Source organism: Cibotium barometz, chromosome 15, assembly GCF_041138505.1.
Source record: "Cibotium barometz isolate CiBa-2024 chromosome 15, ASM4113850v1, whole genome shotgun sequence".
NCBI lineage: Eukaryota > Viridiplantae > Streptophyta > Polypodiopsida > Cyatheales > Cibotiaceae > Cibotium > Cibotium barometz.
In genome coordinates this window covers 37,453,103-37,468,682 of record NC_141060.1, presented here as the reverse complement: position 1 = coordinate 37,468,682, position 15,580 = coordinate 37,453,103, and the positions used below count along the sequence as shown (strand labels likewise).

Here is a 15,580-nt window from a genome sequence, read left to right as displayed (position 1 = left end):
AGCACCAGTTCTAACACTACCTGATTTTCAAAGACCATTCTTTATAGTAGTGACTGATGCTAGTGGCAAAGGATTTGGAGCTGTTCTTATGCAAGACAACCATCCTATTGCATATCAAAGTAGAAAGCTTAAGCCTGCAGAGCAAAATTATAGCACTTATGACAAGGAATTAGCAGCAGTAGTACATGCTTTGAAAATCTGGAAGCATTACCTAATGGGCTCTGAATTTCTTATCAAGACAGACCAACAAAGCATTAGACATTTGCTTACGCAACCTCTTATTTCAGATAGACATATCAAATGGGCAGCTTTCATTCAAAGTTTCCAACCTATGATTCAATATCAACCTGGAAAAGAAAATGTTGTTGCCGATGCTTTGAGTCGAAGACCAAATATCAACAACATTTCTATAATTGAAAGTGAACCATTTGTCCTCATGAAAGAAACTTATGAAGTTGATCCAGATTTTTCTCAAATATGGATTAAATTGCGTGAAAACAATTGGACACCTCAAGGAAGTTATTCTCATAATGATGGCTATCTTTTCTTTGAGAAGAGATTGTGTGTTACTCAACCTTACAGACAGCTTGTCTTGGAAGAGATGCACCAACCACCATTTGTGGGACATAGAGGAGTTTCCGCAACACTTCAAGTAGTTTCTCGAGAATTCTATTGGCCCCATTTGAGGAATGATGTAGCTAAGTTTGTAGCTGAATGTAATATTTGCCAAACAATCAAAAGCTACAAAGGCAAAGCTTTAGGATTGCTTATGCCTCTACCTATTCCTGATAGACCATGGGAACAAGTGTCTATGGACTTCATTACTGGCTTCCCTACTACTTCCAGTCACCATGATATGATTTGGACAATAGTGGACAGATTTAGTAAGCAAGCCTATTTCATTCCATGTAAAAAGACACTAACTTCTCAGCAAGCCGCGAACATATTTGTTAAGCAAATTTTTGTTCATCATGGTCTACCCAAAGTGATAGTTTCTGATAGAGATTCTAAATTTTGTAGTCACTTTTGGGTTGCTCTTTTCTCAAACTTGGGCACTAAGTTAGATTTTTCTACGGCTTTCCATCCGGAATCGAATGGACAAACCGAAGTTACAAATAGCACTATCTTAGATATGCTTAGAGCCTATGTTTCCCAGCAACCTAGTGCATGGGATAAGTACATACACCTACTCCAATGTGCTTATAATAATACTCCTCATACTGCTACTGGTCGAGCACCATTTGAGATCATCTATGGAACAGCATTGCCTATTCCGGCTACTAGACTCTCTCATAAGATTGAAGCAGCCGACCAATATGTTAGAGACTTTGATCGCATTCTATCTGAAGTGCGTGATTGTATTCAAAGAGCTCAAGAGAAGTATACATCTCAAGCAAATAGGAAGCGCAAAGATTTTTCATTTCAAGAAGGAGATTATGTACTTTTGAGAATTGAAAAGCGTCGATTAAAGAGTGTGGAAAAATTCCCTGCAGTGAAGCTAGCGCCTAGATATTATGGGCCATTTAAAATCCTTCAAAAGATTAATGATGTGGCCTATAGACTAGAGCTTCCATCTAATTGGAATATCCACAATTCTTTTCATATCCATCTCTTGAAACCTTTTCGAGGAACACTTCCTACTCACCCAACATATGAGGAACCACCTCTTATTGAAGGAGAGGAAGAAGTATTAGTTCCTGATGCAATCATTGACCAAGAGATAACAACAACAAGAACAGGTAATCAATACTTTAAGTATCTTTTGACTTTTAAGAATCATCTACAAGAAGATGCTAAATGGATGCCTGAGAAATTTTTCCGAGTTTACCCTGAAATTCTTCATTCTTTTCAAACCCAGCAAATCCGCAATTGAGGACAATTGCAAACTCAAGCAAGAGGGATGTCATGAGAATATATTTTAAGTTCTCTAGAAAAATATTATTTATCCCCTCTTGAGTGATTTGGGGACGCCTAGATTACTCTTGCGTCATGCCGGCTAGGTTAATATTGTGGGTGACACCACTATAAATATTAATACGTGCGGTATATGACGTATGTTTGAGGCCACCTATGATTATTTCAGTTAGGTTTGTATGGCAGGGTGATTCCTGGGGTACTTACGCCTGGTAGTCATGAGTTGGTGATGATTTGTGCCTGTTTAATATTTGTCGGATTAATTTATTAATTAATTGGGCTTATATTTTCAGGTGATGAAGACTATGGGAATTGAAGAGTTTACTTTGGAAGAAATGTCTTGGATCATCACATTTTATTTTTGGCAAGCATAGTAGCTTGTAATCTTATTAAATGATTTTTCCATTTTGAACATTAGGAAAGATACATTTATTTTTGTGGAATTTATTAAAGCCTATGGCTTTACCCTAGTCCCAATTTGACACTCTATTTTTGTTAAAGAAGAGTGCCGTGCTCTCTAAAAAGCACATCTTGTATTTTGGGGGCTATGGCCTAATTTTGGTGAAAAGGAAAGCTAATAAAGAAATACTCTTGTGTGGGGAGAGGCCACGCACAAGAGGGGGGAAGATTGCACCCAATATGGTCTTTTTGGAGCTAAGTATTTTTGTTTAAGTGTTTAATTTTTCAATTGCTTTGATTTAGTTGAAGCTAACAAGCAATGGTTTTTATGATTGAATTAATTCTCTATCTTTCCACAATCAATTCCTAGAATAAGATTCCGGTTGCATTTTGATACAGGATCTTGCTGGTTGGCTAGCTGGTCTTCAAGAGAGAGTTCAGAGGATATTATTGTAATACAATGGACTCGGAATTTTGAAAAATGATGATAAAAAATATTATGATTTCTATTGAAGGACTGTTTTAAAGCCATTCGAATCTGATATAAATGGTAATTTCATATTGGGTGTGTACGTGGTATGCCTACCTTAATTTTTGCATGAATCGTCGGCTAGGGGGCTTGGGAACTCTTTTCCTCGGTACCTGAGCAAAAACACAACCAAATCTTTATAAAGGAATCCCACTAATATAGTGGTCGGGTGGTTGGCTAACCCATGGGCCGGATAGGCTGGATCGGAGGATTCCTGAGAAACAACTAGATACGATTAGTTACGTTAATTTGTTTAAATCCTGAGAAGACCTTGTTCTGTGGAAGGGGATCAGCGACTGTGCCTCGTAAATGAGGAAAAAATCGGTGATTCCATGGACCAAGTGCAAGTCTCTTCTTGATCTGACTATGTGACTTCAGGTTCGGTCAGATCAGTTATCTAGTTAAGACTTTGACTCGTTAGAGTAATTCCCCCATTAGAAGATTTTTCCCATGGCGGAATCGCCCGTGCCTTCCGGGTGAGGGGACCGGGCCCAGTCTCGGAGGGACCACCTGGGCTAGCCTCTCGTCCCGGACATCCGCCGCCGCCGCAGGCGAGGCGTCGAGTGTGGATCCCTGCCCCGCACGAGAGGCCGACGTCGCTTCCGCCAACGGCATGGGCACCGCGGAGGGGGTAGGGACCTCATAGCACTTGTGCTTTGTTTTTGGAGTTATCTTTTTGAAAAGCAAGCATTTTTTAATACATATAAATGTGGGTGAGTGGTACATGGGCCACACTCATCCAAGGGAGATTTAACCTAATCTTGTGTTGACGATGATCTCTTTCTTATTCTCTATCTCTCTTGTTTATTTAATTTTGGGCGTGATAGTGGTATCAAAGCTTTGGGAATGACTCAAGGGGAAGGATTTTTGAAAAAAAAATTAAAAGCAAAGTTTTCACAATTATTTGGAGCAAACAAGGCCAAGGATTTGATTTTTGGCAAATATTAAAACTTCAAATAAAGAAGGAATAATTGCACGGGAGGGTCAAGTACAAGAGATTTTGATAGCATATAACAACAAGGGTACAAGTACTTTGTAGAAAGAAAGAAGCTCACAAAAATCCAAAGGATAAAGAAGGCAAGGGCGTGAAAGTCTTTGGACAATGGATTTTGTGATTTTTGTGGACGATTTGATGGAGCTTTAGATTAAGAGCTATAGATTTATGTCACCTTTTCTCCAAAAAGCACCTCCCGGTAAGCAAAAACCACCCAAGAAAACGACCTTTTTCTATGGATGAAGAAGGCTTGAAGATCACTTTAGTAATCTTAGAATTTAGGAAACCATAGAATTCAACAATTTGGAAATTAGAGGGTGTGGAGGGGCTTCCATAATCTTGAAGGATTTTTTTTTTTTAAAAGGTCCAATTCTCTTTCTCTCTTTGCGCGCGCTGCATGACTTCTCTCTTCCTTCATTTGGCCGAGCTCTTCTCTCTCTTCTTTTTTCTTTGCTGATTGCACCAGCTTTCATAAGCTTTGCCAAGATTTAAACAAAGCTTTTTTTTAATACATAAATTTTCAAAAAAACTGCAATTGCTACCTGCTGCCAGCCTTTCTTTTTCCCTCCCTTTTATTTTTGTTAGCCACCACCACCATCCTTCTTCCTTGTTTTGCACCATCACTAACCACCACCCCTTTTTTACCCCTCTCTCTCCCTTTGATTCGTGTGGCCTCTCTTCCCTTCTCTCTCTTTGTTTTACTGCTAGTCCCGTCAATTAAGCTTTCAAAGCTAAAAGCTTTTCAATCAAAACTTGTTATTTTTAAGCTTTCCTTATTAAAGCTTTCAAAGCTAAAAGCTTTTAAATAATAATAATAATTAAATATTAAAAGCCTTAAAAGTCTCTTAAATCTTCTACTCAAAAGTTTACAAATTTTCTTAAGGCTTCAAACCTTCTCCTTAGCCAAAATCTCATAAAAGTTTTCCTATTGTATACCATTAAAGCTTCCAAAAAGGGGTAGAAGCAAGAGACTTGAAGAAAATTATGTATATCAAAGATTACTATTTTGAGCATTAAGGCAAACAAAAACTTCCATGATCTTTCTAGAATTGCTTTTTGGAGATTAGATTACGGGTTTGAAGGGCTACAAGCAACATAAGACTTTCAAAAGTTTTGTCAAGGTTTACTTTTGCCAGATTTCATCAAGACTTACTTTTTTCATGAGTTAATCATGAGGATGACTACTTCTCTCTTGAGCAAGAGGGTAATTCTAAACATGAAGGTATTTCTGATGATCTAGGTATGCCTAAGCCTATTGAAAATAAAGTTTCACCTCATAAGCTTCTAAAAAAGAAAGGACACATTGAGGACAAAGAAGTAACCTATGGTAAAATCAGCTCCTAGATTTTATGGACCTTTCAACATTATACAAGAAGAACATGAGACCATCACTACACGCATGGCAACACTTATGTTAAGTATTTTATGACCTTCAACAAACATCCTATTGAACATGCCAAATGGATGCCATAAAAGTTTTTTTGTTCTTACCAAAATCTCAACACTTATGGTAAGGATTTTATGACCTTCAAGAATCATCGTATTGACCATGCCAAATGGATGCCATAAAATTTTTTTCATTCTTACTAAAATCTCATCCACTCATAATCATCCACGTAGTTGAGGCCAATTGCAACTCGAGTAAGAGGAAATGTTAGTCATAACCTCTATGGGAATACCCATTATTTTTTTGGGGATATTTTATTTTGAATGTGTCTTTTATTTGTATCATCTACCAAGATTAATGTGTTTAATCAGCTATGTGTACTGGTATGATATCTACCAAAATTAATATTATTAATCAGCTATGTGCGCTGGTATGATATAGTTGGGATCAATGTGGTTAATCAGTTGTGTGCATTGACTAATATTATTATGGATAAAGGCAATGATTGAGTGGCAGATTATGTGTTAATCACTCACGGGTGGAACATGTGTGACCACTATGAGATATTTTGTAAGACATGTGAACAACTTTTATGGTTTCATACTAGGATTACAATGTTTAATCAACTATTTACGCTAGTATAATATAGTCAAGATTAATGTGTTTAATCAGTTGTGTGCACTGACTAATATTATTTTAGATGAAGGCGATAATTGAGTGGAGGATTTATTGAAGTATGCAAGCTCACATCATCCCTAGCTTGTATGCTTGATAGCAGTCAGTTGTGCTATATAGTAGTGGTGGACAGTGCAATATAGCACTGGGTAGTGCTAGAGAGTACTACTACAGTCATGGACATGCCATGGGAATGACTCAACCAAAATAAAAGAAAAAATAGTAACTAAATACCATTACAATAAATCAATGGTAAAAGGCAAAAGACGTGTATTTGTGAAGGTCAAAAGTGCTCCCATATCATAGGAGAAATTCCATGCAAGCAAAGTTTTAGAATGCTGATTTGTAGAGCCCATATCTCGAGATACAACTGTCAAAATGGAGTGATTAAAAAGATTAAATGCTCAAAAGAATCTAAGCTACACCTCACCATTGGGATCTTCTAGATCTGATCTTAATCACCTGGAATAAAGGCTCCAACATTGATGGCTAGAAAGCTGCAGGAAAACAAGATTGCACCTACCTACTTGTATTGGTGGGCTTCTATAGGAAAGTATAGCCATTAGATCAAGGTGGTTCCTTCTACAAAGTTGTTCTACACATCAAGATCTACAATCCTACTAGAGGGATTGATAACATCATCACTTATGTGGCTGCAATAATTAAACCTTTATAGTGCAGTCTTACTGTAGCTCATAGTTGTACGTAGGCAACTATAAAAGCACATAGCAAGCACTAATTGTAACAAGCCTTGTGTAATCCCGACTAAGATTATGAGTGCATAGCTTAGGAATTCTCTTAGGTCTCAGCAAAGTTCATTTGAGAGTGGATTAAGAAATTATCCCTCAGCCTTAATCCTCATTAGATTGAGATTATGTTGTACTTGGAAGTTTTGTTATTGTCCATATAAGCTTGTGCTTCCAAACATGAATGGAAGAAGGCTATGGATGAGGAAATGCATGCCTTGCATAAGAATAAAGCATGGGATTTGTGTGAACTTCCAAAAGGGAAGAAAGCTATTGGCTACAAATGGGTCTACAGAATCAAGCATAACAAGGAAGGACAAATTAAAAGGCATAAGGCTAGGTTGGTTGCAAAAGGTTTTTCTTAAAAGCATGGGATAGACTATGATGAAACATATTCTCTTGTTTTGCGAAAATGAATTTAATAAGATATATACTTGGTATTGAAGTCTACAAGTCAAATCTTTCATCTCCCAACAGAAGTATGTTGTTGAAATTTTGGACAAGTTCAACATGTCCAACAGTCATCCAATCAAAACACCAATGAAATCTAACACAAAACTCTCCAAGGATGAAGGGGGAGTAGCTTATGATGCCACATTATACAGGACTTTGGTTGGTATGCTGATTTATTTGCCCATTACCATGCCAGACATATGTTAGGTTGTGAATAGTTTGTCTCAGTCTATGCAAGCTCCAAAGATGTCTCATTGGGGTTCCTCCAAAAGGGTACTTAGATACTTGAATGGTACTAGGGATTGGGGCATTGAATATGCTGGCGATAATGTCTTGTTACATGGATTTTCAGATTCTAATTATGCTTCCAACTTGGATGATTGCAAGACTATTTCAAGTTACAGTTTCTTCTTAGGTGAAGGAGCTATTTCATGGGCTTCTAAGAAGCAAGCTACTGTTAGTTTATCTTCAACAAAGGTTGAATACAAAGCCATTACGTCTTCAGCTTGTGAAGCTATTTCGTTGAGGATATTTCTTATTGAAATTGGATTTTGTGATGAAGCCAAAGGCACTCCTATCTCTTGTGATAATACTTCAACAGAGGCACTTGCAAGGAATCATGTTCATCATCAAAGGACAAAGCATATAGCTATGAGGGATCATTTCATTAGGGAGAAGGTACATGATGGAGAAATTGTGTTGCAACATTGCAATAAAAAGGACAATGTGGTTGATACCTTTACCAAACCATTGTGGGTGGAGAGCTCTTCATCAAACATAGAGCTCATCTCGGAATGAAGAAGCTTTCCTTAAGGGGGAGAGATTGATAAGTAACGGAAGGCTCCATACCCTCTAGTAAGGGTGTGCTATATATAGCAGTGGACAATGCAATATAGCACTGTGGGTAGTGCTAGAAAGTAGTGCTAGAAAGTAGTGCTACAGTCATGGACATGCCATGGGTAGTACCACTCACCCAAAATAAAAGGAAAAATAATAACTAAATACCATTACAATCAGTCAATGGTAAAATGCAAAAGACATGCATTTGTGAAGGTCAAAAGTGCTCCTATATCATAGGAGAAATTCTAGGCAAGCATAGTTTTAGAATGCTGATTTGTAGAGCCCATATCTCGAGATCCAACCGTCACAATGGTGTGATGTAAAAATATGAAATGCTCAGCATAATCTAGGCTACAACCTCACTATTGGGATCTTCTAGATCTGATCATAATCACCTAGAAAAAAGGTTCCAACATTAATGGCTAGAAAACTATAGGAAATCAAGATTGCACCTACCTACCTACTTGCATTGGGGTGGGCTTCTACAAGAAAGTGCAGCCATTGGATGAAGGTGGCGTCTTCTACAAAGTTGTTCTACACATGAAGATATACAGTCCTACCAGAGGGATTGATAACATCATCACTTATGTGGCTACAACAATCAAATTGTTACAGTGTAGTTTTACTGTAGCTCTCATAGTTGTATATAGGCAACTATAAAAGCACATAGTAAGCATTGATTGTAGCAAGTCTTGTATAATCCCAACTAAGATTGTTAGAGCATAGCTTAGGAACTCTCTTAGGTCTCAAAAAAGTTCATTTGAAAGTGGATTGTGAAATTCTTCCTCAGCCTTAATCCTCATTAGATTGAGATTAATGTTGTATTTGGCAGTTTTGTTATTGTCAATATAAGCTTGTACTTTCATGACGGCATTATGTCTGCATCATTTGGTTTCCCCAACCTCTGGCACATATCGCACTCCTTTGCAAACTTTTGCGCATCTCCATAATCCTACTTGGAACAATTTTGCCCCATGACTTCTCCAAAAAAGTTCCCTCTGCTTATTCCTTTGTGTGCTTCTACCATAGCATCGTCTATTGCTCATGTTTGGGGATGCATCTTCTTAGTATCTGATCAATGCCCATCTTGTAGACCACCATGAATGACTTGCTCCAGAGAGTCAGCTTTTTCCTCTGATCTCTGGACATGTACTCCGTAAAGGGACAAGTTAGACAGGAATTGCAGTATCTCATCATACCAGTTAGGTTTTTCTCTGTCTATATGAGAAAGAGCTGCGCATCCGGGGAAATCATCTTCCACCCCCTGTGGATTTTCTCCTAAATCCACTCTTGACATGAAATCTATGGAGTAGATTTCTTGTCAAGAGTGGAGTTAGGAGAAGATCCAGAGGGGGTGTACCTTATGGTGAACTCGAACTCTTTTAAAAAAAAGCATCCATCTAGCCAATTTTCCTACCAGGTCTGGTTTGTTCACCAGGTACAAGAGTGCTTTGTGATTTACATGAAATTCAAACACCTTTCCCACATAGTGCCTGAACTTCTTGATCGATTAGATCAAGAAGTTCTTGATCGATTAGATCATCCCCAATGACTCCTTTTCTGTAGTGGAGTAGTTCTTTTCAGGTCTGGACAGCCTTGTGCTTGTATAGTAAATTGGTCTGAACTAGTCTTCTTGTGCTTCTTGCGTTAAAGCACAAGAAGCACAAGAAGACTAGTGCTTGTATAGTAAATTGGTCTGAACTAGTCTTCTTGTGCTTCTTGTGTTAAAGCACTACCAATGACAAAATCAGACGCATCAAACAAATACATGAAATACCAAATCATAGTTCGACTGCTAGAGAATAGGTGCTGCTGACAGTATCCGCTTGAGATTCTGGAATGCTTCCTGACAGGATCTTGACCAGACATATTTTGCATCTTTCACCATCATACTGTACGAGGGCACTCCCACATTTTCCAGGAACCTCATGAATCTTCTATGCCACTTGATTAGTCCTAGGAATCTGGTAAGTTCTTTGGCATTCTTGGGCAGCTGCGGCTTTACAATGATTGCAACCTTAGCCGGATCCACCCTAGCACTTCTGCAGATACTATGTGCCCTAAGAGGGATCCACTTGTTATAGCAACAAAGGCACACTTGTGTTGGAATTAGGGTTGCAGGAATGCACACACAACTTCAAGAAGATGAGGAAGCTTGAGCACAACACAGTAGTGTATTATGAGTGCCAAAAATGAAAGATTACAAGCCCTAGAAGATAATGGGCGTATATACAATGCACGGGGGAAAAAACCTCCTAGTGAGGGAAAAAGTGCCCCGGCGGTCCTAAGTGTGTTCACACACATCACTACTATAATATGGTAACAAATCCCCCCTGGAGTGATGCGGTGAACAAGAGCTAGCACTCATGTATAGGGAAGTGTCTAGCTATGTGGACGAATCCACAAAAGGGAGTAAGCCCAAAGCTTTGCGAAAAGCTTCGAACTTCTCACGAGGCAGAGCCTTTGTGAAAAGGTCTGCAAGGTTATCCTGTGTTGGCACATAAGCCAAACTGATCTCTCCTGCAGAGAGTCTCTCCCTGACATAATGGTAGTGCACCTCAATGTGCTTCGTACGAGCATGGAACACTGGGTTCCGCGCAACTGCCAATGCGCTCTGACTGTCAGTGAAGATGGTGGTGGCAGATGGCTGCCCAACACCCAAATCAGCCATAAGGCGTCTGAGCCACACACACTCAACCGTAGCTGTGAAAGCTGCCCTGTACTCAGCTTCACAACTAGAAGTGGCCACAGTAGGCTGCTTCTTGCTCAACCATGATATGCATGAGCTTCCAAGCATGAAGCAAAAACCACTCGTGGACACGCGTGTGTCATAACAACCAGCCCAGTCAGAATCTGAAAAAACATGTAAATCTGGCGGCAATGATCCCCCCTTGGGATAAAACAACCCAAGATGCCGAGTACCACTCAAATAGCGAAAGATACGCTTCACTGCCTGCCAATGCTTAATGCCTGGGCTATGCATAAATCTGCTCACCTGTGAGACTGCAAACTGAATGTCTGGCCTCGTAATGCATACATAAATGAGGCAACCAACAGCTGTCTGATAGAGTGTGACATCAAAGTGATCTCCAGCATTATGAAGACTCAACTTCAAACCTGTCTCCATTGGAGTAGCAATAGGCTTGCAGTCTTCAAGGCCAAATCTCCGCAACAATGTTTCAATATACTTTGTCTGACACAAAGCAATACCTCCATCACACTGCTTAAATTGTATCCCCAAATAATGATGCAAATGCCCCAAATCTGACATCTCAAAAGAGGCATTCAAATCAGCCTTAAAATCAGCAATATGACTCTCATTTGGTCCTGTGAGCAGCATGTCATCGACATAGAGAGCAATGATTAGATGTACACCATCCACACGTTTAACATACAAAGTGCTTTCTGTTGGACTATTCTGAAACCCATGTGCAGTCAAATATGCATGTATTTTTTCATACCAAGCTCGTGGAGCTTGCTTTAAACCATATAAAGCCTTTTTTAACCTGCACACTTTGTTTTCCTGCCCTCTTTGAACAAAACCACGAGGCTGCGATACATACACCTCCTCATGCAAATCTCCATTTAAGAACGCAGTCTTTATGTCCAGCTGATGTACATTCCAACCATTATGAGCTGCTAATGCACAGATGCTACGAACAGTGGTCATACGACATGTGGGAGCAAAAGTCTCATCAAAATCAATGCCCTTCTCTTGAGCATAACCTTTTGCAACAAGCCTAGCCTTATGGCGATCCACTGTGCCATCAGGCTTACGCTTCAATTTGTATACCCACTTAGTGCCAATGGCCTTCTTGCCAGGGGGCAAGTCACATAAAGACCATGTACTATTCTTCATAATAGCATCGTATTCTGCTTGCATAGCAGCCATCCAATTTTCTGAACTTTGTGCCTCATCAAATGAAACAGGCTCACTTTCATCGCACATACTAGAAACAGCCAATGCATAACAATCTGACGCATAAGAGGCACCATGAGAGCCAGAACGAGTGCGACTAGACAAAGGGGCATCCAACTTGCTGTCACGCAAAGTCTGCACCAGCCATCTAGGCATATTCCTAGAGCCCTCAATCTCTTGTCTCTCATCCTCAAGTGCATCATGCACATCTGCATCAGATATAGGCTGATCTGTGCCATCATTTAAAACCTGCATAGGCTGAAAAACTGCCTCATGAGGTATTGCACTTGACTGTGCACCACTGAAAAGAGGCAACAATGTATCATAGACATCACGTGAGCTGATATCTGTCTCCTTAGTACATGAAACCAAGGGCTGAACTGCATCTTCCACAAATACAACATCACGGCTAACCAAAATGCGCTTTGTCTGTGGATGATACAAACGATAGCCTTTGCTCTCAGCACTATATCCAACAAAAATACATTTGACAGCTTTGTCATCCAATTTTCTGCGATGTTGCACAGGCACTAATGCATATGCCAGGCAACCAAAAACACGTAAATGGCCAACAGATGGCTTGCGGCTATGCCAAGCCTCATATGGAGTGACAACCTGTAATGCTTTGGTGGGACACCTGTTTAGTACATAAGTGGCACACATGACAGCCTCAAGCCAAAAACCATGTGGTAGACTTTGACTCTTAACCATACATCTTGCCATTTCCATGAGAGACCTGTTTTTTCTCTCAGCCACACCATTTTGCTGTGGTGTATACGGCACTGTACATTGGTGTTTTATCCCACGCTCAGCCAGAAATGCATTAAATTCTGAAGACATATACTCCCCCCCTCGATCTGAACGGAGGGTGCCCATCTTACTTTCTGACACATTTTCAGCCATAACCAAAAACTGTTTGAAGCACAAAAACACTTCGGACTTTGCCTTCAAAGGATATACCCATGCATGCCTGGTAAAATCATCAATGAAAGTCACGAAGTAAAGGTAGTTTCCAAATGATGGAGTTTGCATGGGACCACAAACATCACTGTGAACAAGCTGCAATCTGCGTTCAGCTCTCACTGATCCATCTTTGGGAAAGGAAGCACGCTGCATTTTACCCAATATGCAGCCCTCACAAACATGCTTGACAGGTGCCTCAAGCTTAGGCAAAGAAGACACCATTTCAGATTTCTGCAGGCGCAGCAAACTTGCAAAATTCAGATGACCAAAACGTGCATGCCACAGTTTTGCATTTGAAATAGCCTGCGTATCCATAATAGCACATGCTGAATCCTCTACACATTTGCCATCCATATTGAGCTTATACAGCCCTCGACATAGTGAACCAGATGCTACAATGATGTCACCACAAGAGAGATCATGAACAGTACATCTGTCATCCACAAATTTTACAACCAAACCTGTTTTGGCAAATGCGGAGACTGACAGCAGATTCTTTTTGATCCCTGGCACATACAATGCATCAAAAAGTGTAAAGGTGTTGCAATTTGCAACATTCAGCACAATCTGTCCAACTCCTTTAACGGGATAAGAGGAGTTATTGGCACAAGTGACAGTATTCCCTGTGGAAGCAGACTCAAGGAAAGTGAATAAACTGCGCTGCGAGGTGATATGCTTAGTGGCACCACTGTCAAAGTACCATACATCTGAATCTACTGCAGACATACATGTGTCATGCAAAGATGGGTCATAACTGCACTGCGCATTGAATGCCCATTCTGTATCTTGAACAACATTAGCAGATTCATTGTTAGAAGGAGAGGCATCTGCAACAGCCATACCAGCCTCTTTCTTCTTAGCCTCTTTCGCAGCCAGCTTAGGACACGCTTTGATGACATGATCATTTCCCTTACAGTACTTGCAAAATGTCTTCTGTTTGTCACCCTTCTTCTCATCTTTGTCTTCCTTCTTTGGTTGCGCAGCATTTGCAGATTTCTGCTTACTAGAAGAAAAGCCAGCTTTACCTTTCCCGCTTCTCTGACTAGCAACGAAAGCTTGATCTGCGACACGCATAATATTCCTGTTTTGCCTTGACTGGTCTTCTTGCAGCAAAACAGAAACTAACTCCTCAAATGATAAGGCATTGGGATTGCCTTTCATCATCAAGCGAAGAGTGGAAGCAAAACCCTGATAAGAATCTGGTAGACCATTCAAAACAGTCTGCACAAGTGAACTGTCTGACAGGATTTCATCTGCAGAAATGAGCTGCTCTTTGAAATCCTTGATCTTTGTCAAAAAGCTATCCATAGAATCACCTTCGTTCATATGCTCACTCTCCAACTGTTTTCGGAGGTAAGCAACACGAGCCTCATTTCTTGCCTGATACAATGTGGCAAGTACATCCCAAGCATCCTTAGAAGTCCTGCAGGAGCGAATATGTGGGATAATGGTACGTTTGACAGACAGCGCAATCAAGGCATGAGCCTGCGCATCTCTACCATCCCAACGAATCTGCTCTGCTGAAAGTGGTGGTTCTCGAACAGCTGCTACAGCACTTGTGCCTGCACCATCATCAACAGTACCTGTTTCTGATGTGTTTGCAGCATTCCCAGCCACAATAGGACGTGCATCAATACCCTGCACAATGTTCCATAACCCCTTTGCTACCAATACATGTCGCATCATATATGCCCACAATGGATAGTTGGTGCCATCCAACTTATCCTCAGCAGCCAACATGCGGAATACATCATTGTTGTCAGCCATGGCCAATGACTGTACTACTAGATGTAAATGCTGTCTGTAAGAGGTAAACCTGTATAAAATCGACCTGTGCTATGTAGCACAGCCCAAAACAGACGAATGGGCACCTGTCCTGCAGATTTTAATCTTGACAGAAAATCTGCACAGTAGGACGATTTTGCCTGCGCAATACTTGGAATGCAAAAACGGAGGGCGAAATGACTTCAGATCAAAGTTCTGAAACGAACGAGCCCTACGGGCTCACCCACGGCATATACTAACCTGCAGACGCTTGTGAAACCTCGTCGCAATCGGAGGAGATGAAGCGGCAGGTGCCGGTGATGCTGCCCGGGAGGAGGAAGCCTGCTCTAATACCAATTGTTGGAATTAGGGTTGCAGGAATGCACACACAACTTCAAGAAGATGAGGAAGCTTGAGCACAACACAGTAGTGTATTATGAGTGCCAAAAATGAAAGATTACAAGCCCTAGAAGATAATGGGCGTATATACAATGCACGGGGGAAAAAACCTCCTAGTGAGGGAAAAAGTGCCCCGGCGGTCCTAAGTGTGTTCACACACATCACTACTATAATATGGTAACAACTTGGTTGGCTCAGTCTAGCATTCTTGCACTTCTCTAGGCACATCGTGAGGTGTGTTATGTGGTCTTATTTCTTTCCAAACACACTAAAATCATCCACAAACACCCTCATGAAGGTGGTGAAATATTCGTAGAATATTTCCTGAACCATCCCTTTGGAATGTGGCTGGAGCATTCTTCAGCCCAAAAAGTCATTACATTGGAGGCAAAAGCCTCCCGTTCTATCACACTATTTTTTCTTTATCCTCTGGGGCCATCCGTACCTGATTATACCCACTGAACCCATCTAGGAAGGAGTATATCTCATGCCCTACCATGTCCAACAAGGAATTTATTAATGGTAGTGGAAATGGATCCGATATGGTGGAAGCATTTAGCTTGCGGTAGTCAATGCAGACCCTTAGTTTTCCATTCTT

The 15,580-nt window shown here is 40.4% G+C and overlaps 1 protein-coding gene across 1 annotated transcript; it reads left to right on the top strand.

The window, feature by feature from the left end:
• The first annotated feature begins 7,343 nt into the window (after positions 1 to 7,343).
• LOC147631260 (secreted RxLR effector protein 161-like) lies at positions 7,344 to 7,895 on the top strand. Its single transcript, XM_086809163.1, has one exon. The coding sequence runs from the start codon at positions 7,344 to 7,346 to the stop codon at positions 7,893 to 7,895; it is 552 nt and encodes a 183-aa protein (XP_086665289.1).
• Positions 7,896 to 15,580: the final 7,685 nt, after the last annotated feature.